We start from the raw sequence: 26,570 nt of genomic DNA, 5'->3' as shown, positions 1-26,570 counted from the left end.
AAAGTGCAGATAGAAGTGATAGTTGATGCAGTTGGGGCAAGCCTCTCCCCCCTCCTCCCCCTTGTGACGTCACGCGGGCCGTCTGTCTCCAAAGTGCGCTGCGTGAGTTTGGTTTGGGCAGTCAGCAGCGGCCAGCGTGCGCGCATTCCCGGGACACCGCAACATCAGTCGTAGCTGGGGGCACTAAAACTTCACTCCTCAACACCAAACTTTGGACTAGAAGCCAACAGACAACATGGGTGAGTAGTATTTTCGCAGACGCACGCTGTAATGTTTGCCTTTGGAGCTGTCAAAACTTTTTACGCGAAACTCTCGACGCGTGATTTGTGAGGCTTTGTTGCTACGAGTTGACTTTGAATTAAACTTGTGCGTAAATTAAGAGTGCATTTGCTGTTGACCTGACCCGGTTTTCTTGGGCATTAGTGGTGCAGCCTATAGAGTTGTGGAAAGCGATTAGCGAGATTAGAGATTCCAAGGCAGCCACTACTACTGTGTGGAGGTGTTGGGGGCAAATCCCATAGCATACACTCTACTTTCCTTTACATGCTTCCTTTATTGTTAAAATATCTGTCATTTTTTGTTTGTTTTGCTCTAAAAGTGATGGTAGATCATGCCAGAGTTACTGACTGCACACTTAAGGCAGAGTTACAGAGGCATCTCCAAGTGTTTACCATCTGTGCAGCTCTTATCCTTGTTGCTCATACCATGAATGTTGAGTAAAAGACTCCAGATGTCACTGTAAACAACACTGCTGCTAAACTCTGTCCTAATCTACAGCACTGATGAAGATATTGAATTGCCCCACATCAGTGCAGTTGAGGCCATAGGGTGATGGAACAGTGTGTGAGAATGTGTATCGATGCTCATTAATTCATTCTGGAGCGCTCACAGAGGGGTCATTGTGCTCCTAATTTGGACGAGTCTCTTTGTAGGACTTCAGCGAGCTTTAATGCACAGAGAGAGTGAGGGAGAGGAAAGAACTTTGGAGTGAATCACATGTTTTACAGAGCGGATGGCCCGTGAACCGTTCTCCCCAAAGACCCTCTTTCACTGTCATACTGAGGCACTGAATGGATACTGACCTTTGTGTGCAATGCGTGAAGTTTTATGTGACTAAATTTTCTATGGAAGCGTTGACTGGAAAGTACAATGCGTTGCCTTGAGAAGAAGTCTGACTTATGAAGGTCGGAATTAAAGAGTTCAAAAGGAGGCAGAAGAAAGTCTGACTACCAGTTCTGCCATCGCTGACTCAAATACTGGTCTTGGCATCGATTTTACAGTCAAAACTAAATAAAAATACACAATTTTACCCAAGCATGGTTTACTTTTCTGGAATAATCAGAAATTGTTTGCATATTCATTTAAACCATATGCCTTCCAGTTACAAAATACACTCCGGTTACTTAGTCTGGCTGGAAAACAAAGTAACAAACTAAATCTGAGTATACACCAAGCGAAACAAGCCACTGTTACCATAGCAAAGTACAAAAATACTCAGATGATCTACTTGAGAAAATTCCTTCCTCAAAATATTTTTATCTTAAGATTTGTTTACAAAATGTCCCCATGCGTTGACATATGCTATCTGAGTGCTTTCCACAACTGCAGAAAATCCCATTTGAAGATAGTGAGCGGCGATCAAAATCGATGAGGGGTAACCTTCGCCATGAAACTGCTCAACCCAAAATAAACACGCTGGAAACTGTACAACATTATTCACAAGGTTACAAAACTTTTAACTTGATTTGTTTTTACTGTGAACTTTACTTGGGTGTTATATTCTTGCAGAGAGAGAGAGAGTAAAGTGATTTCACAGTGCATTGGCCTGTGTGCTGTGTGGGAGGATCTCTTGGCCTTGGTCCTGCAGTTGTTAATTCAAAAGGAGACAGTCATTTTTGCTCAAATGTCTTCCGTTGCCCGACAATTCTTGTTTTCTGTTTCATTATAAACAGTTCTCAAGCCTTTAATCACCGTGCAAATTATCTTATACCATCACATTACCATTACTGCTTAGAAACCTCAAATCCCGACTACATTTAGTTATACCACTGGAGAAGGCGTTTAAATAAGTTTGTAAATAAACTAGCTCTCTAATTTATGCCTTTCTACACATAAGATTTGATTATGTGTCTAACATCTGAGGCGTCTTATGACTGGAGTTGCAACTAATCAAATCCAGCCAATTATAGACAGGGCTATGAACACTGCTGCTATTCTTCAGACAGGCAGATGCAGGGGGCCCGAAGGCAAGTTTGTTTTGGTCAATGTGGTGCATTCTCATCTTTTTGAAGACTTAACAGAAATGGAAGACAAGAGAACGCTATGATGTTTCGTGCTTTGATTTTTCTAAAAGAGGTTTTGTTTTCCTGTATGTTTCTTTTTTCTGTCTGCAGATTCCTCATTGGTCAAGTAAAGTGGGTGTTTTGTTAAACTACATGATGGAACAGTATTGAGAATAACAAAGACGGAAATTTAAAGCCTTGGTTTAGTCCGTGTTGCATCTGTGTCGTTATCATTTAGTTTAGACTAGACGAGTAAATGAAGGTCAGTGGTCCATGGTCACATTTTTATATACTAAACTACTACAATACTAAACATGTTATTGAACGTTGTGTATTTTACTTGTATCATGTAGCCTTCAGATTGATAGTAAACACATTGGTTGAAGAAATTATACTTTCATGTTGGAAGGTTTATGCATGGTTTATGGATATAGAAAAAGTGGAAAAAAATGGATGACATTGATTTGAAAATAGGGAATGTAAACATGGCAGATTTGGTATGGTAGAGCCATGACAACACCTTTGCCTGTGCATAAGCTTGTCACAATAACAAATTTGAAGTGCAATATATAGCTGAAATAAATCTACACAAGAAACATCACTGAAACCAAACCATAATGCAGAATTTTCCCCAAAAAAGAATTCTATTGTTAAAAAATATGAGCTGCAATAAATAAATGCCAGAATGCAACACTTAAGTTATTAGTTTGTACAATAATGAGTCATAGAAGTTAATAAGCCAACCCTCTACAGCTCAGACCGTATCATATTGCAATAAATAACCAGACATTTCCAATTAGTACAAAGAAAAGATGTCTATAGTAAAAGAAAAAATTCTAAACTGTCAACTGGACAGAAAGTTGTAGGAGTGAACAAAAAAAAGGATAGACATGATAAATACTGATGCCCAAAAATGATTGTTCCATCTGTCATATATTAAACGTAAGTTGATGGAGTAGTTGTCATGACAGGACTATATTTGCAGTACTAAGTTAACAGTTTTACAGTAAAAACATGCACGCTTGACTCATTGTTTATTTAATTAACTTTGATTCATTGTATTATAACCACAGATGCACTTCATTGCTTTTGCGCACAGTCTGTCAGATCCAATTCTGATTGTAATGGACAGTGGTGTTTGAAATGCAAAAACAATAGTTAAACATAATTAAAAGTGATACCACTGTTTCCAAACACAAATGGTTCACTCTGCAGTTGGCCGTGACTGTTTTCCATATTTTGCTGCACTCCTGTTCCCAACTCGGATGTCTGCTTAATGTCTGATTATTTAGCTCACACATCAGCACTCTACCGTCACAGTCACATATGGTAAAGTGGATGTGAACTTTGACCTCTGTATCCTGCGCTCGGAGGAGGAGAGGAAGGGCCCAGGGGCTTTAGCACTGTGCCAGCTAAGGTGTTTGTGCACTTTTTTTGCTCAACAATGTGTCAAGTGATGGCCCAGGCAATAGGAGACTGATAACACTGTTGATTTCAGTTGAGTCATGGAGATTTGACTTGCGGGGTAAATCGTAGGTCATGCAGCAGTGAGTCACAGTGGTTTTCTGTTGTCCAAATCAATACGTCTAGCAAAACTTTGGTCTTTCAAAAGGCAATGTTTAATGAGTAATCAGAATTTAAATATAACCACTAAGTACTCACTCATCTTCAGTCTGAAATCATTAATTACACAGATTGAGATGATTATAAGGTCAGGGCTGTCATAGTTTGATGAGAGCTCTGGGCTTGAATCCATGTGGCACTTGCTTGATGAATCCAGAATGATACGGCTCTGTATTTTTTATACAGATTTATATCAGTCTGGCCCCCATGTCCTCCGTTGCATCTCAAGCCCAGCCAAACGTGGTCGTGCTCTCAGATGAATTTATTTTCAGTGAAAATGAAGGGGCTCATTGGTCACATGATTTACAAATAAAATCAAATTGATCTCACATCAGATTAAGAGTTTGTTGTTGTGGTTATTTATTCTACAGAAATCTGCAATTATTTTAAATTCCTTATGATATTTTTTTCCCTTTTATTTTATCCGACATGGACCAGTGTGTCCCTGATTGCCTTTGCCTAATCCATGCATCAATCACGCTCATTTGAAAACCTATAGATTCATTGGTGACCAGACTCACATCTTTGTGATGAAGAAGTGTGTGTTCTGGATCCCAGGCAAGTTTAGCAGAGTAGTGAGCTGCATCTGTGGTAATTGCAGAAGATGAAGCCAAGACAGATCTCAGTTCAAACCAGATCTCAATTCAAACCAGACATTTCACAGATTTTGACAGCTTTTATTGAAAGTATTTTATTCTGACATTGACAAAGACTTTTTCTTCATTTATTGGTTATTCGGTATTTTCACTTCTCCATTTATTCTGGCTCAGGATGGCAGCAAAAAGTCTTGCTGGTCAGATTCAGTAGTAAAGGAATATTCAACTCCATTCACTTTAAGAAACAATGTGACTCATTTAGTGAAGTCAAGTTAACACTATACTCATGCATGTTTAGTGTATTAAAATAGTACATCCACTCATGCAGTAAAGCAGTACTGTAAACTTCAGACAATTTATCATACAAATTGTATTCAACTTCCCCCAACACTTTTTTTTTGGCTCATGACCTAATTATTTTGTGAAACACTGTTGTCATAGTGTCACTTTTGGTAACTGTACTGTTATCAATAACTGTGGCTTGAAAGGCCTGATTGAGCAAGCAGAAGCAATACTAAAGCCTATTCACAGTGGCACAGGGGAAGCAGGGCAGCTGCGTGGGCACATCCAGTTGGCATTTGAATATCTAAAAATGTTCTCTATAGGCAAATGACTGTGAGCATATGAGCCGGAAACCGAAGACTGAATAAAATGTAAGAAATGCAGAGGTTACAAAGCAGGCCTTCAGATTGCGTATCCATAGTAGACTTACTGTACACTCATTGGTCAATTTCAGTGTTTCAACATTCTTTCTCATTGTTCAGTTCACAGTTGCTGGATTGTTCCTGAACGCCAGTGCTGAAAAATTGCAAAAAGAGCCCCCCCGTGCAGCAGATGATCATCCATTCATCAAACATTCCCTGCTGTCTATAGTACAGAATCTACCCATCACATTGAAGTTACCAATAAGGCATAACAATAGAGGCAGATAACAAAGCAGTTAAAGTGATTAAAAAGTGTAGTTTTTGATCTTTGCAACCAGTATACATTCAAAATCTTTAAAATCCCATACATTTAAAGAAGGTTAAATTGAGTGAATACAATTTTTGAGTAAGTTGCTTTGAATACAATTGTCCATTTTCATCCCAAAGACCAGTATTTCCAATCAGAGGTCCCATTGGCCCGGTAATTACTGCAAAGTGCTTTAATAGAAATATGTCCTGTTTGAAAATAGGCTTCGCATTAGGAAGGTGGTGGCCTGATCATTGTACTTGTCAAAAAAGACCTCTTTGCCATTGTCAGTTAGGTCGAAGCTACTAAACCTCCCGGACTCCTTTGTCACAGTCTATAAACGCTAATATAGCTCTATAAAGGGTAACTCTGAGACCAAGTCATAAAAGTCAATCCACAGTACTAGGTCTGTTTCTCCAGGTTGTTTTCATACTCGCTCCTAGAACTTGTTTGGATTTTTGCAGTTGGGCATCAAACAACAGCAAATGTTTGTCGATCCGTGCTTACTTTACCTAGCTACAGACCACACAAAAATTTGCAATGGGCTCAACAAACTGCTGAGAAAAAACAAGTTAATGTAAACAATAGTGGATATTTTCAGGTTGTAAAAAGGGATCCAGTTACTTGGTGTAGGCTTTGACAGTTCAGATGTTAAAGTAGTTAGCTGAGGTGTGGGATTGAAGCAGGGCCTCCACTTGTAAGATCATGGTGTGAGTGAGAACAGAATGCATTAGCTGCCTCTGGACTGTGGGAGCCTGCAGGATTGAGCTGTTGGCCCTGTGCCCATAGAGTGTATTCAAGCCTCCACAGACAGCTCTTTGTCCCAGCGCCTTTAAGCAGCTGCTAAACAACCCTAAGACAAAAGCATATGGGGTACCCCTGTGGTCCCCTCGCAAATGCCCCCCAAGTGAGGAGTGACGGATCAGAATTGGATGTAGCCAAGGGAGAGTGGTAATGAAATGCTTTTATTGTCAATTTCATTTTATAATTTTGTCATGTTGGTGTATGCTATAGGTTCGCCACTTTGTCATTTTGAGTAAAAGGTTGTTTCACATGTACTATTTTGACACCCTTCTATGTCATTTTCTTCATTTTCTTTCACATTTGCTCCTATATTGATTCGACACCCTCCTTAAATGGCTCAAGACACAAGGCCATGATCAGAAAATGGCCTAAGTCATTGGCTCAAATAATTTTGAAATCACTTTGTGTTACATAATTGTCATAAGAGTTAGGACATGGTTTCTCATCTATTAGTATTATCTTTTTAAATGAAAACACTATCACATGTTGCACATTTTTCAGTTGGTAGTTTTTTGTATTTCCTGAAAAAATAAAAAAAATGCCAGACCATTATCGTAAGAAGGTGTCGATTTTGGTATTCGCTCAGTAGGTATAACCATACAACCACTAAATAAAAGGTATAAGGTTCTCCACATTTGCTAAAGCATGCCATTGTGTCATTGGGCAAGACATTCCATCAATTGTGTATGTGTATTTGTGTGATTATTGTGTTGGGTGGAGCTGGAGAAACTCTGCAGGAGGTTTTTTTGGAGCTTCAGAAGTTTACACAAATGTTCTCAATATTCAGCATTTTTGAAACAATGACATCATTGAAATAGTCTTTGTAACTTAAGTCATAAGGCCTGAAAAACAAACTGTTGAAAAGGGGCTGAACAAAACTGCATGAACGCATGTTTTATATATAGAAGTTGTGTGTGTATGTAAGGCTAGGCGATGTGGTGATGCAAATCTAATCGTGATCTTATTCCTGTGATGATGTGACAATTTTACTGAAATAGTCTGTCATTCTCCACTATCCACTCTGCTCTATGCTCAAACAAAGAGATTTTTTTTCCACCTAAACCTTGTATAGGTCAATGCTGTCAGTGCTCTAAGTGAGTGACAGGTGGACTTGACCAAGTGCAATAAAATGTGAATTTCATGAGAAGCAGATGACCGTAGTTACCTCCTAAAAGAAATATAAACCTACTATGTTCACATGAATTATGATAACGTTGAAATTGTGATCTGACTGAAATTGTCATATTGTTTTTTTTCTACATAATAGTTTGCCAGACCATTTTGTCCATCTGCTCCAGTTTCGCTGCTGAGGGATGTTGCAGGAAATGCACATGAGTGGAGTGGGGCTGTCTCTCTTCATGTCACACAGTGGAGCTAGAGTTTGGGGCCGGTGGACACAGACATTGCTGCTCCTGCCAGTAATCACTTTTCTGCCCGAGGAGAGATTCCAAGAGTGAATTTTCATTGTCTGCTTATGATCCTCTAGAGGGAAAGGATGGACAGGAAGAGGCACCGCTGCCAAACACATGAAAATCTGCACTCTGAGCTTTTATAATACGACAGCTGCAGGAAACCCAATAGCCGAGCCACAGTTTGGGACTTGTTTGCCTCACAGTGAGACTTTCACTTTCCAAATGCTGCCTTTAGACTAACCGAACTGGGTCATTCTATCAAGATGTTTTTGTCATTAGTGTTCTATTCTGTCGCTTATTGCTTCACTAATGCTTAGAAATACTGCCCGCGCTTTAGGGAAAGGAAACCCCAGATGTTTGTGTCTGAAAAACAGTTTGACCCTGTAACCACACGCAGAATACTGTAGTAGCTGCACCACAGACGCCTTGTACATGTCTCTAACCTCCACTCGCGCTCCTCGGAATCTGGGAAAACAATACTGAGGTCGCAGCAGCAGAAGAGAACTTTTACAAACTGTGACGGTGATAGAACAGACTATCTGACATGGCCAAAGTCAGGTTAGAATATGCGTTTAAACAGGATTCACCCGGTGTCCTATATTCACAGCTCTAATAATGTGTGTTGCATTTACTGATTTTAAGTATAAGCTGCGTGTTCATCCATTTGACATAGACAAACTCATACACAGCATAATTCTTTTAAGATTTTATCTGAATGACTTATTTTTCACTTCCAAGAAAACTACCTTGAGCCAACCTTTTAACTATGTCCTCTCAATAAGGGGTGTGCAATATGACAACAAATGTGTAATTTTGTGGGAGCCATATCATGATTTAGATTTTCATATCTTTCTATTGCCTTTAAATGATCATCTGCTTTTTTTTTTTTTTTTTTTTTTTTTTTAAAGTTTACTCTTCATTGTAATTGGTTAAATCCAGCTGTCACTCACTCTAAGCCTTCCAGAGTCTAACCAATGGACGTAGGTGGGGAAAAAAGTGTCAGTGTTTGTGACAGCTGCATTAACTAGATAAGTACTGAATCATGCATGATATGATCCAAATGGCATATTGTCATGCAGTTTTTTTTTTACCATATCACCCAGCGCTAGTCTTCAGTTTCTCCATCAGGTGATCTAATCTTCCATTGAAACATATCCAAATGCAGAGACCATAGTGTTTTTCCTACAAGACACATATAACAATTTCCTCCTCTTCACTAATTGTGTCCTTAACTTGTTTTGTTTCAGAAATCAGTAAACACTTTTCTCGGGGAGGCGATGTTAGAAGTGTCAGGTTCAGGTTATGGACACCCTCTTGTTTCCCCTCCAATCCTGGGACTCTGGCTTTGACTCTCTGGCTCAACAACAATGGCGTTTAAAAGTATCCATGCCGCTCTGTTGTCATAGTGCTGGCTGCGAATCCTTACACAGTGGTGCGATCTAGGGTTGCGCCTATGTCTAATTGAGGGTTGGGGGGTGCCGAGAGAAGTCTTGAGGTCAAAGGTGAGAGGTTGAGTTGGCAGCAGGAGTTTCCGAGGACAATGGAGCTGGCGGGAAAAAAGATCTGAGCAGCTGGAGGCGAGTGCGGATGGGGGAGCCATGGGAAAATCCTATACATCACATGGGGAGTCTGTGTCTGCGTGTCTTATTCTTCATTAGTTCTACCATTGTGTGCGCGCGGACATGCAAAAGCCATCCAACAAGTGGGAATATATAGAGGAATGTACTGTTGGCAGCGGTTCAAGTATATAGTTTCAATCATACAAATCATATCTTTGTTTTGTTTAATCAGTTGTGCTGTCCAAATTCATTTAACATACTACATCAGATTCCTATCAAAACAAAACAAACCGTATTAATGAAAAGCTGAATGTGTAATACAAGATACCACATGACATGGCTTTGACTGATGTTCATCATTCAAATGAAAAAGGTCTTTAAACTTAGCTGAGAGAGATGGGATTAAAGGTTATCACAGGGCGCTTTAATTGGGCCGTCAGATTTAAAATGGGTTTGTGGACATGATGTGCATCGCAATGGCAGAGTTAACTATAAATAGTGTTAGACCAAAAACGTGCCTGTTTAATATATTTTTCTTGGGATTTGTTTGAAGAAAGTTGGATTGATGCTGTAGAGCTGGACAATATGATGACTTTTTGCCTCTTATTGACGACGATGACTGAATCTCGAGCTTGATCAAAATGTGATTAATTGCACTGCTCTAATTGGCTTTCTACTTAAGTAAATGGCAGTAGAGAACCAAGAAAACATATTTGCGGCTTTCAGGCTTTGGAAATTAAATTTGTTTTGACAGCAACAATCCAATAATGTCCTTCTTTGCAGCATCTGAAGTTGTGGTTTGTACGTAGGGTTACAGGGTGCAGCAGTTACAGCTCTTGCCCACCTTCCATCAGTTTATGTTCGTAGACCCTGGCATAATCGCACTCTTCTAAAATCCAATTGCAGAATTTGTGTTTTGGCATCATGTCGGATCCTTGCCCAGGCAAAATGATGTTGGCACTCCCTAAGTTATTGTAAATGCTTGCGCCTGGATAATATCAAGCATTTGTGTGTCTTGCTCAAAAGCTCTTCAGCCAAAACCACAGTGGCTGCAGAGGTGCCAGGGAGCCAGCCTCGTGAAGTCATTTTTAGAGAGAGAAAATGCGGCCGCTGGGTGTCCATAAGTGTGGCTCCGTCTGCAGACCCAACACGATAGTAAGGCAAACATGTTATTAGAGAAGTGCTGACTTGCGCACCGTGGGCATTGTTTGGTCAATGGAAAGAACTTTATGCATCCCAAGCCAATATAAAGCATGTGTCAATTAGAAAATGGTTGAAACGGAATACGGCAGGCTACCATTGTGTTCAAGCATAACATTAGGGGTCTTTAACTTGAGCTGAAGAACCACAAATTGATGGGTGATCAACATTTGACAGCTGAACCTCTGCATGCTACAATTTACCGTTTCATTGTTGTTTTTTGGATTCTAGTTTGTAGAATCTGGAAGTAGTCTTGAACTAAAACATATTTTACATTATTTAAAATTTGAAGAACTCTAGTTTTACTTGCCAACTGCTGCAACAAGACCCATCTATTGACTTAAATCGAGGCATGTTTTATCCACTAATGAAAAGCAGTTATTTTCCCAAAACAAGGATCATAGTGTTTCATTTGTAATTGTTGAACTTGGAAAATAAATAGTCCAACGTCAGCAAACAGAAAGTGGGTCAGATGAATGGATCTCTCTAGTGTTTTTCTCGTTCCATCGATCAGTTACATCATGGCAGACATAAAGGGGGACATGAAGCTAATTGACCTCTAAATCAGTGCTCTGTTGGAAAGTGGGTCAGTAATGCCACAGTAGACCAACATAGTAGGCTTACTGGATAAAATCTGCAGTATTTACAAAAATAAATGGGGAAACCTTTTTTGATGTACCTTTCAGCCCAAAGTAACAGTTGTTTCTATATATTGCCATGTGGTCTTATAGTAGTTCTTATATAGATCAAGAACATTCTATAATTATTTGAGAATATGTAATTTTTTGTACTTTTTCTCTATTAGTTTTCAGTTTGGATTAGTTTTTCTTTATTTTTTGCAATCCTATAAGGAAAAGTGAAACTGAAAGAAGTATAATTGTGATTTGTTTTTTGTTTTTTTTAATGATAGCCTTCAGATGTGGGATCGAAGCCAGTCATATATATAATAGCGGTCCACTAATTCTTGTTCCTCGACATTACAAGAGCCTGGACCATGTTTTTCTTATAATATACCCCGTAGTTGATTTTCTTGTTAAATACCCTCTCTTATTGGTTCCCAGGCCTCAAGGGTGTAACAAGTGAGGCAGCTTCCCTTGAGAACTGTTCCAAGCAGCAGGTCCTTACGGGTGAGCGGACACTGAGGACCATTCAATGTACACCCCCCCATAGCCCCACCCTCTCCACAACTCTCCATCTCACAATACAGCCAGCCCCATTTGTACCAGCTTCATCATCATTCAGCGCGTATCCCGGAGCAGGGGAGTGGCGCTTAGTGCACATGTGATGGAGTTTCCAACCACTTTGCTTGTGACTGCATTTTACCGAAGTCAGTTTTTAATTAGCTTAATGACTGCAATTTGACAGTTTTATTGTTATGCAAAAAAATGTGTCAAATCCCAGACATTGTTTCCACTGTTTGCAAAGTTCACTAACGAGGTATTGTGTGACCATTTTCTATTTTTGGACTTCCCAACACACCATCAACAGTTAAATACTACATTTTCTATAATTAGTTTGTCTGCTGCCCCCGCGACCCGGCCCCGGATAAGCGGAAGAAAATGGATGGATGGATAGTTTGTCTAATAACTCACAATTCCTCTAGTATGTGACCGAATGGCAAGGTTAATATGACATAAACAGCCAATCATTTTACATTCAGGTGTACTTTTTGTTAGTAGATTGAATTGCCTCACTTTAGCTTCTAATTTAGTTGGTTATCATTTTTTATAGTGCTTCTGATTTTATTGATCTGAATAATCACAATTATTGATTAACCTAATAATCTTAACATCCTTATTCACAACTATCTGGCCATTGTTCAGTATGTTTCCCACCAAAGGACCATGGGTAAAAGCTTCAGGCACTCCTTGAAAATCGTGGGAATGAATAAGAGAAAATTTTGGGGGAAAACATGAGTTCAAATTTTGGCTGTGATTGCACACATGTGGTGACTATGTTCACATTAATGCAAAGAAATGGTCTATCCCCTAATGGTTAAGCACAAGCTATGTTTTAATGAGAAGGAATATTATAGCTCGGTAGGGTTGCAAAGGACAGAACCTTGCAGTATATACTTTGGGAAAACAATCAGTGGTTTTCAAAATCTTGGTTTTGTTTAATACAGAGAGAGAAACCGTGCAAAGTTGCTGCACACATCTGACATCTAGATTAATGGTTTTACTTGACAAAGGATTAAAAGTGAGTGTGGTTTTGATGTGTATAGAGCATAAGTACCCCTGAACTAACCTGTGCACTATAGAATTACTAAAATACTGGGCCTTTGAGGCAGCAGCATGTAACCAACCATAATTTACTCCAAATAGTATACAATTTCAAATGCATTGAGTTATATCTCAAGAGAATGGCTCCAAAGCTCAGAATGATGCAGTGGAAATGATTTGGAATGGATTAAATATTTTTAAAGTGCTTTTCAAAAAATAAATGTATTATTATTGATTGAATTTGGAAATTCAGTTAAAAAAAGATGTTGTCTATGGTGCATGTCATAATTTCCAAAACAAAGCTTGTGTTTCCTTTGTAGTCGGCTTTATAAAACCTCCGTGGTTGTGGGCCCAGTCATGCGTTTGGCATTTCCTTTTACATGAGCGCTATAAACTTGAGCGCTTTGTTGTCTATGCTGTCTAAAAGTTTGCAGATGGATGGCCAGTTTTTTCCCCCTTGTCTGCAGCGACTTTAAAGGTGCACTATGATGCAGTGGTCTAACTTATCTGTCCAACATTCAAGATTAAACTTGTCTTGCATTTTCCTCATTTATTGGTGCCATTATTGAAGAAGGGAAAAAAACCAACCCCTTGAGAAAAAAATATTCTTAATGTGAGCGGGCCTCTCCACAGTTCTGACCTGTAAATTGGCCTGATGGCGATAATTTCAATGCTCTACTGTGGAGCATTCCAGGCAAAGCAGTGACATCTCCATAAAGACAAGCAGGTGGCAGACCCTCCACTTAAAAAGTTACATAGTGTACTTTTAAAAGTGACAATTGAACGTTGGAAATGGATAAGCTCGAGTTTCTGTGCCTTAGTTCTGGGATCCCTACTAAGTTCACTTCCCTGACCCCTTGAGCACTCCCTCCCCCTCCTGTGCCCCTCCTCTGTGCGCCGTTCTGTCCGTGAGAAGACCCCCACCTCTCTCTCCCTCATTAGCATGCCCCTGGGTCCCCTCCGACGGCTGTTGCCAAACAAACTCTCACCAAGACCTATTTTTCTTGTCTCCTGCACAGGCTGCTCTTCTCCACTCGTACATTTTGTGTTATTTTTATAAAACGTGTTTCATTCACGCGTGCCTCTCAGATTACAGATTCCACCTCTGCCATCTTCCTCTGTTGTCCGCATCAGCCCAGAGGACACGCTGTTCCCCCTGTCATGGAAACGTGGTGGCCTTCTCTCTCTTCCTACATCCTTTTTGGAGTGGCCAGATGGAAAGCAGTTCTGTGCATGTTGAGAATGTATGCTACTGGAGAGGGCATATGGTGCTAAATAACTGTGACCTTATCTGCTTTAGGGCTGTCCGATTGAATCCCTCTTAAAAGAATGCCATTTAACATTTAAATAACCTTTTTCTACTTTTGTACTTGAACTTTTCTAAGCTTTTTTTCTCCTACAAGTGCATTCACCATTGTTGCGTACCCAGCAGCTATAGCCACTGCTGCTCTCACTGTTTTTTTCTGCTACTTGGTCTTTTGCAACATAATTTCTGTACATTGCAAATAGTATATAAGAAAACCCAGACATAAAGGTTATATCCTTTGACACAAAAATGCAGATTGTTTTGAGATGGAGACTATATGCAGCTTAGTGTTGTCACAAACATTGATTTCAAACTATATTTCAATTCTAAGGCAAAGGCTTAATACATTTTTTAATTTTTTTTATTCCACAATGGTAAAAATGTTTCTTTTTTATATAATAGAATACCATTTTGTACTCTAAATAAGAGCCATGTTATGATCATGTTTATTATCATGTGCTCTGATACAGATCTAAAATGAAAGACCCAACTTTGTCCCATTTTATAGATTCTTTTCAGTAGAGATACCTGCTCAAATCAGTATCTAGTTAGGAGTTTGACACAGTGCCTTAGTGGAGTAATAATAACTTTGTTGCTACTTAAACATTTAGTATTTCCAGCTCAACTTTAAGATTAATACCGGTAGTTAAATCCTGGGTACATTTTATTGCAAATTGGTTGAGATCTATTTCAAGCCTTTTTCAGTAGTAGTCAATGCAATTCTATTCCTATAAACAGCTTTTAATCCCCATATAATGATGCAATGTCTTAATAATGCATGGGAAATGTAAAACTAGGCCATGAGCCACATCTCAAACAATTCAAGGGTCCCCTCTCTCCCGTCTGCAGCCCCTCCACAGTCCACACTGAACTGCCACTCAGGTAGTCTCTGTCAAACAGCTATTCACACTGCACTCCACTCTCTCAAATGGGGACGTCTGAGGGGAGATGAGGGAGTGTTTCTCAAGGATTTAGGGTTTGGTTGTTGTGAAATAGAGCAGTTAAACCGAGTAAGTCAACTGAGAACTGTTTTGCTGAATCAGATGATGATCTCTTCTCAGTCACTGGCAAAAAAAATGGTGAAACCTCTTAATAAAACTCTTATTTATTTATTTTTTGCTTTTTGCTTTGGATAACTTATGATGTATAATAATGTTTTGTCCATATTGTTGTTGATATAGTTATTATTATAGTATGATGGTCTCAAATTTGTCTTGGACACACCTACCCCACTTGCTACTTCTCCTCTCTATTCTCCCCTGTTATAATCTCTAACATAGAAGCTGCAGAAGAATACAATATGTGATTATTTTTCCTAATATATACTGTGCGTAGTGAATTTTCTCTGCTACCGGGATTTGAGGTCATAGAGTAATTAATTTAATACTTGTGGATTTAGACTGTAGTCATTTGCTTGCCGCTTCTAAAGGCTCTGTATCTTCATTTCCACAGCATCAGTCTGAGCTTTGGGGCCATTTTCTTGAGCTGATTTATGAGTTGAGAGGTTCTGCAGTGATGGAGATAAATAAGCAGAACAGGACCAGGCAGATAAACAGACAGTTGTAAACACTTCTCATAAAAGACACAGATTTAGATGTTCCGCCCACTCTGCTCTGCATGTACAGGTCATTCATTATTGTTGGGTCTGTTTAAAGTTCTAAATCACACAAAGCATAAGCAAGTTTACCCTGGCAGAATTATGTTATATTCAAAGATGCTGGGGAACTTTGTAATGACCCTTGACCTGTTTATCTCATAAGGGCAGAATGTGGACCAAGCCTTTTTGTTTCAGGGACAGAGATTGTGTCATACCAAAAAACACACAAAACCCCCAAACATTAATGTCCCAAGTGTTTTAACTGACAACATGATTTACCCAGCTGTTCAAATGGTATTCAGTTCAATGGTATTATCAAAGAAAATCTTCCCCGGAAAATTAGATTTTCAGGAGAAGTAAATCTGGCTGAGTTGCTGAAAAATAACTAAACTGACACAGATAACAGATGACTTAATCAAGACCGTAGCCACATGACTCATAGTTACTCATTGTTGTTACTGAAGAGAAAATAACTAAGTTTAATTAAATAAACATTACTTTGATTCATTTTAGAAAACCCCACTTTAACATTAAGTACTGAGATACACTTTTTTATTAGCATTTTGCAGAAAATACAATTTGTATTATATTTTGCACTTATCTCCTGACTGCTCCTTACAAATTAAATGAAAAGATGGGTTAAAGTCTCATTAAAATAGCTCACACAATATTGCTAGTTCTGCTTAAACTTTGCGTAGGTCTCACTTTAAATGAGATCTATTTTAATAACTCAACCACTATGCTCCTTGAGTTTTTGACATCAGTTATGACTTTATTAGTTTGCCAGACGGGAAATGAGAACAGAGGAGGAGGACAACAAGCATCCTCAGTTCGGCTCTTTCCTGCTGTGATTACACGGTTAGTGCCTTAAATCCCTTGGGCCCCTTGTCTCCTCGTAAAGAACGCTGACAGTACCTCTGCTGCTACATCGGTCTGTATAAACTTGTACAAGCTAACTCTGTCACTGACAAATAAAAACATCACTTATCATTTGCACCCATCTCCTCGTTTTGTTCCACTTTAAAGCAATTACAAGCCATTATTTCTGAAGACTTTCCTCTCAGCTGTCACCAGATATTAGTGATCGTCCGAGTTCCCCTCTTTGGATTGTAAACAATGCACTTTTGACAAATTGTCCAACACGCAAATTCGATCCCCTTGTGAGCGCCCATTAAAGCCATTATAGTTTGTGTGCAAGTATGATCGCCCTCAAAGTGTGGAAAATGAGACTGCGGTTTTCATAAATGGTGTTTTGGCATCTTCTCTCTACAGTGCAGCAAAACAACAATACATTAGTATTAGCTGTAAACAGACGCATCTGCTTGCAATGATGATGCATGTTAGGCTAGGAATGGATAGTCGAAGCAGATGGGGGGAGTGCTCAGCAGCGATGGGAAAAAGAATTAGACGTTTTTCCATATGCCGTAGCAAGTTTCAGCTGTTGGAAGAATTCAGTGGAGTCCAGATGTAATGGTTGGAGTGGTGAATGGGTAGATTGTTGGAGAGTTGGAGATGCTTGAAACTCAATGGTAGAGATGACAGAAAAATGGCAACGTGATGATGATTACAACTATATTTGGCGCAGTGTAAATATTCGCGGTATTCCAAGCAGAACCAAACCCAATGATGTCTTGTAAAATAGTGTCAGGTCCCCCTTTTTAACATGATATCGTTACTCGGTACTGATTCTGATGCTACGATGATAATGAAATCCACTCTTTCTATAACAGAATGTGATTTTCTACATAAAATAACTGTACTTTCTTTTATATTACCATGTGATCTCTCAGTCGTCCAGGTAGATGCCAGAGCAGTCCATAGGTGTATACTAGTCTATGTGGTCTGTAGTATCTGACGTTCAATACTTGTGTGAATTAATATAGATTTAAAGTGTGCCATGACCTCCTACTTCACTTTTCATGTAACAATAAGACTTCAAGATAAAAGTGTGGCCTTCCAGGAAAGTTTGCAGCTTTTTGTTTTGCTATTGTGGTATCTTGTATAATACACTGAACATAATTGATATCACACATTGTTCTCCGCTGTATCCAACAGTGAATAATGCTTCCTTCATGGCCCATTCAAACTCACTACAATCAAGAGTGAGAACACAGTCGTTATGCAAATATAGTGTTTTTTTGAGTCATACAGAATGTTTTATATCATATGGTGACTTGCATTTTCTGACTGTACTAGTTTTTGGCTGCGATGTAACTTTTCTAGTGCGATTAAGTCAGTTACAGGTGAGATCTGTGGAGAGGCAACCCCACTCTCATTAACAATGCATGTTTTCAGAGTAATAAAATATGTGTGGTTTCATAAATAAGTTTAATTTCATACTGCGGAACATTCCAGGCAAAGCGATAACATCTGCACAGCAAGAAGTATGTAGCAAACCCAACACCAGAAAGTTTCATAGTGTCACTTTAATGCAGTTATTTATGCAAAATGCGCCACAAATTACAAATAGTTTTTCCACTTGTTTTTAGGGTTCATATCAAATGCACTCGGTTAAACATCATTATTTACTATGTCCTTTGTGGATGCAGTGTTGAGTGTTGGAGGGTCACACAGGATGCAGCACAGTGGTGGTCCAGTCCAGTCCTCCTCCTGTGCGCCGGAAGACTCTACTGCACTGCTATTCTGCCTGTCCCCTGAGGGTCCGATCTGTTCAGCTTGTCCACTCGGGCTGTGGACACTGCCTCTTTGTATGAGGAGTCAGGACTTCTTTCTATTTGTCGCACACATTGTCGTCTTTATCTGCTGTCCTCCTCGTGATGAGGATGTGGCAGGGCTGGTTTGTGTTGCGTAACTAAAGATCATCGCTGCAAACAGTTCAACTCTCTTTTATCAAACGTGTTCAGCCTTTAGTGTTGTGTTGTGAAAACAGACAAGTAGCTAAAACTAATTGCATTATTTTAGGGCTAGAGATTGACTGAGACGTGTTTTTTTTCATGGCTGATGCTGCTCAATTGTTTAGTATCCAAGGCAACCAATGAACGATAAGCTCTGCAGATATATTTGGGCCAGTTTTGATTTTTTTTTTTTCAAATTATGTCTTTTTAAATTCGCTAAAACCTCACCCACAGCCCCCTTTTTACCCCAAACCTTTAAGAGTCAAGTTTTGTGCAGTTGTCACTTGCACTAAAGTGTCAATATAAAGTTTTGTGTGTACTCTTTAGGAAACTGGTCAGCCAAACAAAATATTATTAGCCTCTGCTGGAGATTTAAGGCTGATAGCCGATAAGATAAAAAGGGAAAATATCAGCCTAGGATTATGCCTTACTTGGACTGGTACTGTCAAATTTCCTTTTCAGTTTTTGGAGCCATCTGGAAAACTGTTCAACTCACTGTTATCAATAACTTTTATGTCAAATACAGTACAACATGTCTACAACAGTTCTTTTGTGAAATGATTATTATTTGAGTTTTCAGCTTACATTATGTGTCTGTGCTGTCCCACTCATTCAGAACTGCTGGACTGAGGTGCCAACATGTCACGTACAGCTGTGAAAACAATGCCTTCTAGGATTTATTAAGAGTTTGCGAGTACTAGAGGTGAGAATGAGAGATCATCAACCACAATGACGTTCCTGGGAATAGACTATAGTGCTAGAATATAGGAGGGCCATTTTTGTTTGGCCCAACTTGCGGCCGGAATATGGATAAAGAAGATATGCATGAAGGTTTATTTGAACACTTTAGTCCAAAGAGGGTACTGCAGATATGACTACACTGTTCTCTGCTGCAGTTTGTGGTAAAATAAGGTTGCACTAAATTCAGATTAGAGATATTGCAGAGCTGACATCATGGGAAAAAAAACACCAAAAAAACAAACAAAAACTAAACATTTCAGGCGATCTATTTTGGTTCATTCTGTGTTACTAGTGCAGTTAGTTGTATTACCTCAAGATTAATGGTCTCAATTAGCCGGTTGATAATGTTGCAAATATTGAAGTAATTATCTGACATAATAACATTCCCGTATGTAGCCTGCAAAACTCAACAAACCTAATATTTGCAATGTACTCACAATGAAGTAGAATTATTGCAGTTTGATATTATTTCCTTTTTCCTTCTGTCTCTCTATTGCTCACGTGTCTACATGTTCTTTTTCCACGCTGGCCTCTGGACTTGGACGAGGGCAAACCTGATCAAAGCCTTCCTGGCAAAACAGATACCCGAGTTGGACTCCCTTGCTTCTTTTATGTCCCTGACGTGCCAAAAAGCATTGCACTCAAATTGATTCATAACAAGCTACCGCGTCTTCTACCCTTAGAGAAATAAACCATCAGAAAATATTTTCTCTCTTTCAGCATGGACGAACTTTATGACCTGGAATGTAGTGTGACAGGGGGAAGCCGTCTGACGCTCCTGACTGTGCGAGCCAGCTGATTTATAAGTCTCCTGCTTGACTACCTGACAGTGACCGCCAATACTTGTGCTGCATTTACTTTGCATAAGGGCTCAACATCTTGTGAAGCTCAGTGCAGTGTGGGTTGTGGTACGAGTCTGCTATGTTCCGCTTTGGGCACATCACTCATTGAGCTGTGGTTAACCTGCTGTCATGACAACCGCTTTTCTTTGCCCATCCCGGGATTTTGATCTCCCTGTACTACACAAACAGAGAGGACCAAGCATCTGACTGCTCATGGCATTTCCAGGCAGTATTGTATCCTTTTACTTTCCCTCTATCGTGGCAAAAAGACACTTGAGTTTCTTGTCTCTTGGGATAAGGACAGTGGTTTGGGGTGATGTCAGCAGATATGCACAAGGCCGAAGCCACAAAATCACAATAAAATAAAAATGTAACGAGAATAGAACCAAGTGACCCATTACTTTTGAAAGAGAATCGCGTTCCCTGGATTTAGCTCCTTGAGTTGTTTGTCAGTTTGCAAGATAATTGTTGCAGTGCTTTCTCTTGACATTTGAAGTCAATAACCGTAACATTGTGAAGGAAAAACCTGTCTCAGGGACCATGTTATACCATCAGCATAAAATAAACTAAGCACAAAGTAAGCACAAAGGTCCAACGAATGCTTTTCAATTTCATACTTTCAAAGGCCAAGTTTTGGACCGGAGAATAAATGCAGCGTGACATTTAAAATCCCTCAAAGTTTCTTGAACTTGTTTAAGGTGAATACAATGTAATTTGGCTGAAGAACTGGCTCCTTGTTTATTTTCCTTCTCCCTGGCCTCCTCCCTCACTATCAGCACTATCCTCTGCAGTGCTGTTAGTTTTAAACTCTGACACCCCAGTTATCATTTCAGATTGTACTCTGTCACGCACTGTTTCACAAACCTCTAACCACTTCTGTATTTGCTAATCGTCATTACGCACCTTTCTAATTTGAGCTTTATCATCTTGATCGCTCAAAGCTTCGACAAAAACACACCACCCATCCAGCTAATGAGCAAAAGGTGATTATAAAGGCTCTTCCCGACATGGCACCAGGTTCAATGTGTGTTCCTCACATAAACAGGCATTGACCTTGGTGTCCGATGACTCACAGACAACATCCTGTCAGACATGTGGATCTAATTGGAGGCATTCACTAGCTGTTTGTAAAGTGTGTATGGACATTCACACTGCCGTATGTGTTGTAGTCACTGGCTCTACTCGGGTTTGGATGAGATGGTTATTGTGTATGTAGGTTACTTCATTCTGAGTAAACATTGATTCGCAATTTGGCAGTGGACCATCCCTCTGACCCGTTAGTTTGTTAGTGCCCTTTAACAATAGTGTTGACTTGTAAAGAGGCCGGACATGTTGTTTCCGTTGACGTTTTACGATGTAGGTAGTTTTTTAATGGATTACGATCATTTTGCCTTTGTTGTATGTGTCCCTTTATGACAAACACTTTTGATATTACAGTGATTTGACCTTGGCACTAACACAGATTCTGATAAATGATGAAAACTTATTCCTGGCATACAAATGATGATTACTGGAAGGGATGATACTTGTGAGCATAATTCCAACTTATTCACCAGTGGATATTAATTAAAAAGTGGTTACTAAATACTTGTATACTTCATTTCAACTCTTTTAACTCATATTCCATTTGTGTTTTGCAGGTTGTTTCGAATGCTGCATCAAATGTTTAGGCGGGGTCCCGTACGCGTCCCTTGTGGCGACCATCTTGTGCTTCTCAGGAGTTGCACTGTTCTGTGGGTGTGGACATGTGGCCCTCACCGGGACCATCACCATCCTGGAGACGCACTTCTCCAAAGTCACCTCAGACCACGCCATGCTCACTGATATGTAAGCCATTTCAAATAGTACATCGTGGAATTTCCTTATATATTGGGCTGATCATTTTGCCCAGTATTTTCCTATTCTAATGGGTGTAGAAATTGTAGGTTCCAAATCACCATTAAAAATATATATTTATTTATTTATTTATTGAAAAAAAAAAAAAAAAGTTATTCATTGATTTGTGAACTTGGAGATAACTTTACTTGAATTTTTGGGCTCTCTTATAGATATTAAAATGTTAATCTTTGATACTAACCATTATTTGTTATGGTCAACAACAGCAAAACAACAAACGGATATTGCTTTCTTCTTTAAAAAAAAATAAAAAAAAATCCAATCCATATTGGACCATTCTTAATTTTAAGACTTGCCTCATCCAAGTTAATCCATTGTTGATATAGCAGCAGTAATGTGGAAAGTATAGTCTTGTCTTGCTCCAAAAGTAAGATTAATAGTGCTTTTAACGTACTTCTTCTAAGCTGATAATGCCTCCCCTAACTCTTATCATCCTTATCACCAAAACAACCCCAAACATGGGCTAAGTGTACAAATCTGAAATAGTTGGACAATAAAAGGGCAATGACAAAAGCCAAGTTTGAGCATATGCGTGATGTCTGAGTGGAGCTGAGGTGTTCTGAAGGTTTGCGGAGACATCACAAAGGATCCCAGCTGCTGGCTCCATCGCACACATCTGGGGACGATTAATCAGCTCATGCAGGTTATTTTAATGAAAAAGACACGTTCAGAACAGGTATTTTCCACATAAAAAATCAGATTCTTGCTTTCATTTTAAGTAGTTTGCAGCATGTCATACAAGACTAAAACAAATATATTTGTGTCTAATAACATTGTTAAATTCTAAAATTAACAATATGATCAACACAATTGGCATTAGTCTTAATGTTTTAAAAAGTTGAAAAAAACTCTGTAGATGTAATTTATGTTTGGAGTCTGTTGTTTTAAAGGTGGACTATGTAACTTTTCTGATGAAGGGTCCATCACCTGCTTGTCTCCATATTTCTTTGGCTCAAATGTTCCACAGTATGACATTAAACTTGTCATCCTGGCCAAGTTACAGGTCAGATCTTTGGAGAGGTGACCCTGTTCACAGTAAAAATACAAGTTGTTCAAGCTATTTGTGAGCAATAAAAATACCTGTAAATGAATAAATACAGGATGGATTAATTTAATGCCATACTGTGATACTTTTCAGGGACAAGCATGTAGCGGACACCCCATGTGTACCCCTTTATAGAAATATTCCTTGGTGCCTCTATTTTGGTGCTTCTATCTTAATATTTCCCTTAATATTTTCTTTAAAAAACATTACATGCTTGTCATTTCTTGCTGACAGAATCCAGCTGATGCAGTACGTCATTTATGGCATTGCCTCCTTCTTCTTCCTGTACGGGATCATCCTGCTGGCAGAGGGCTTCTACACCACCAGCGCTGTCAAAGAACTGCACAGCGAGTTCAAGACCACCATCTGCGGCCGCTGCATCAGTGGATTGGTATGTTAGCAGAACCACCCTGCCACGATGGGGTTATTTCATATACACCCACTGTTTAAAAATAGCTCTCTATTAACTATGATTTGTGTGTCTATGTGCTCAGTTTGTCTTCCTCACATACATTCTCGGTGTGGCCTGGCTTGGAGTCTTTGGCTTTTCTGCTGTGCCAGTTTTCCTCTTCTACAACATGTGGTACACCTGCAACACCATGAAGTCTCCTATGGCTAACCTCACCAGCATTGAGTCCATCTGTGTGGATGTCCGTCAGTATGGTAAGAAGAAGTTTTGTTTTGTTTTTTTCCTCTTGACATTGTTTAATATATATTTTATTGGTACCAACTAAATTAAGAGACTTTGAAGACCATACAGTAACCATAAATTGTGGTATAATGGCATTGGTATGTGATGTTTGAAACTTTGACCACTATTGATGAACTAAATATCTTTTAACCACAAAAACGTAAATCATCAAGATCAAGTCATTCATAAATAGTAGTATCCATATTTTCCGTCATAAAACCTCTGATTTCAAGGCTAACGAGCTCATATTAAGAAACCACTTTTTATTTATTGAGTTTGCAGCTGAATGTATACACATGTCAGTCTGTCAAGTCAAATTTGACTCATGAAGCTAAGGGGTGGAGAGCTACAGATTGGACCCCTGCACCAAAATTTCTATTGAACAAAACAAACCATTTTAACCTTATCACTTTCTTCCAGGTATTATTCCGTGGAACGCCACACCAGGAAAGGCCTGTGGATCTACACTAGGAGACATCTGCAACTCTAGCGAGGTAATGCTGCTTCTTGTCTGTAAAAAACTGCGTTAATTATTTCTAACACAAATGTCGGCTTTCCCCCTCTACAGTTCTACCTGTCCTATCACTTGTACATTGTTGCATGTGCTGGAGCAGGAGCCACCGTTATTGCTCTGGTAAGTGACATATAGTTTTTAAAATACATTCTCATTCATTGCATCCATATACTTTACAAGCACACATTCAATGGAGTACATTAAAGTATTGTGGAAAAAAAGTGTGTGTGTTTGTGTGTGTGTGTATATATATATATATATATATATATATATATATATATATATATATATATATATATATATATATATATATTCATATTCTGTATTAAAATTGTAATTTTCTTATACAAGTGCAGACTCAACAAATTACTGGCACGTTTTCCACAATATTAAAAGTATTAAACCTGTATTTTAGCTAGTTTGTGTGCTGTGAACCTTTCTCTACCATGTTTGTTCATTACCATTTGTAAAAGGACAAACGTCAACTTCATTTGCTTTTCATTGCATATTGTAGTTGCTTATAGTTCCCAATTTACAAAATCCAGTTTAAATTATACTTGATTACTGCTTTTGACTGCTGGAAAACTGTCTATGCTAAGTTGTCACATGATCGGTGACCAGAAAGTGGGCGGCATGTTCTCTCACCAAACCTCTCTGTTCTCTTCCACCAGCTGATCTACATGATGGCTACCACTTATAACTTTGCCGTTTTGAAGTTTAAGAGTCGAGAAGATTGCTGCACTAAGTTTTAAACAGTGCTCCATATATTTGAAAGCTGTACTGATTAGTCACTGACAACATTTAAACTAAAAAAAAATCAGAATAGGAAATATTAGTGATCACAAGTGTAAATAGCTGATTGTATGCGTTCTTTAGCATCCAGGGATGTCCAAGGGTGATTTTTCAGCAATGTCTGATTTTTTTTGTGTGCTTTTCCAGGCACTCACAGAAATATTATAGAACTCAAGGAGACAACTAGAAAGTCCAATCTAAATTTAACTTCATTTTACCGAATATTATAGACTATCCCTATTCGAACATCTAATGACTATAAATCAAAGATGTTTTAAAACAGATTTCTAGTAATTTGTTGACTGTTGAATAATGTTGATGCCATGAAGTGTTGCAAAACATCAGTATTATTTTGTTTTGAACTTAAGGTGTTAAATCCATGAGTATTATAGACCATATGTGTATTATAGAATGAATAAATAGCACTCCATGGCCAATACCCATTGGATCCCAATGGGGCCATTAGCCTCCTTTCATTCCATGTATGATAATCCAGTTCTTTTAGATAAAGTACATATATTTAGGTTGAACGAGTGCTGATGCTGACAGGCCTCGGCTATGAAGTCTGTTTTTCTATTCTTTTTCCCAAGTGCCACAAAAGAGCCATTTTGTTTTTTCTTAACACTGAGCCTGCATGCTTAATATTTCAGAAGCTTTTGATGTGTTTAGTTTCTTATACTCAATTTTTCATATATTTAATTTTCTCCTAAATTTTGGACTGTAGCGATTACTTTCGGTATAAAATAAACAATCTTTGTTTACAAAATTTTCCCACTTGGTTGATTTATTTCCCACAGGAACAGACATGGGTCTTGCGCTCTGCACTAACGTTTGGCGCTTGCATGTGACGTCTTTGCTGTCCTGTCTCATCCCTCAATAACCTAAAATTTCTTTTCTATATTTTAGATTATATAAATACACGATAACTCCACTATTGGTGATGGAAGTTTTTTGTCTGTTTTAGATTAAATAAATGTATTTGTATTTGCAGCATTACTTTGCATACAAAATGTATTTGGCTTTCACAAAATTAATGTAGAACATAATGCTAAATTAGTAAAACCTATGCATAGTCAATGTCATAATACTAGTAATTTATTTGCCTTTTATTTTTTTCCTGTCTACTGCACTGTCTATATGTTGAGCTACAGTAACAGTGAATATTTTATGCAATTAAAGTTTCCTTTTTAAATACAACATTCAAAAAACTTCCATATTTACCTTGCACTGTAACTCTGTAACTACAATGTTTATTGACTTGTCTGTATGTCTAATATTTGTAGCTTTGACCTCTATAGCTTGCTTTGCATCTCTGACATGCTCACCGCCATCAACCTTCAACCTTCACCCTCTCTTCCAGATCCACTTCCTCATGATACTCTCTGCAAACTGGGCTTACCTTAAGGACGCCAGTCAAATGCATGCCTACCAAGACATCAAACTGAAGGAGGAGCGCGAGCTGCAGGACATCACGTCACGCTCCAAGGAATGCCTCAATTCCTACACATAAGGATATTACACACCCCAGTCACACTTCAGACACATATAATGAGGCACTAAGGGCCAAGTATGGTGGCCTGTTTGGACCAATGCTCAGCTGAATTACCTGCCAGCAGCCTGACTCTGCACTAATCGGGCTTCT

General features: G+C 38.8%; 1 protein-coding gene across 2 annotated transcripts; it reads left to right on the top strand.

The window, feature by feature from the left end:
* gpm6bb (glycoprotein M6Bb) lies at positions 1 to 26,570 on the top strand. Of its 2 annotated transcripts, none has more exons than XM_033987529.2 (7): positions 1 to 239; positions 21,631 to 21,817; positions 23,166 to 23,322; positions 23,426 to 23,594; positions 24,043 to 24,116; positions 24,191 to 24,256; positions 26,289 to 26,570. In XM_033987529.2, the coding sequence occupies exons 1-7, from the start codon at positions 236 to 238 to the stop codon at positions 26,436 to 26,438; spliced, it is 807 nt and encodes a 268-aa protein (XP_033843420.1). In that variant the 5' UTR covers positions 1 to 235; the 3' UTR covers positions 26,439 to 26,570. The 2 variants fall into 2 exon arrangements, with proteins under 2 accessions (XP_033843420.1, XP_033843421.1); XM_033987530.2 differs by having other exon boundaries at positions 11 to 239; positions 24,808 to 26,570.

This window comes from Periophthalmus magnuspinnatus, chromosome 21 (assembly GCF_009829125.3).
Source record: "Periophthalmus magnuspinnatus isolate fPerMag1 chromosome 21, fPerMag1.2.pri, whole genome shotgun sequence".
NCBI lineage: Eukaryota > Metazoa > Chordata > Actinopteri > Gobiiformes > Gobiidae > Periophthalmus > Periophthalmus magnuspinnatus.
The sequence above is the reverse complement of the archived record's forward strand: the minus strand, read 5'-3'. Positions and strand labels throughout refer to the sequence as shown.

Coding starts and splice junctions, on each gene's coding strand:
- gpm6bb (XM_033987529.2), top strand. Junction 24,117..24,190: donor ACATCTGCAACTCTAGCGAG/GTAATGCTGCTT, acceptor CCCCCTCTACAG/TTCTACCTGTCCTATCACTT. Junction 24,257..26,288: donor GAGCCACCGTTATTGCTCTG/GTAAGTGACATA, acceptor CCTCTCTTCCAG/ATCCACTTCCTCATGATACT.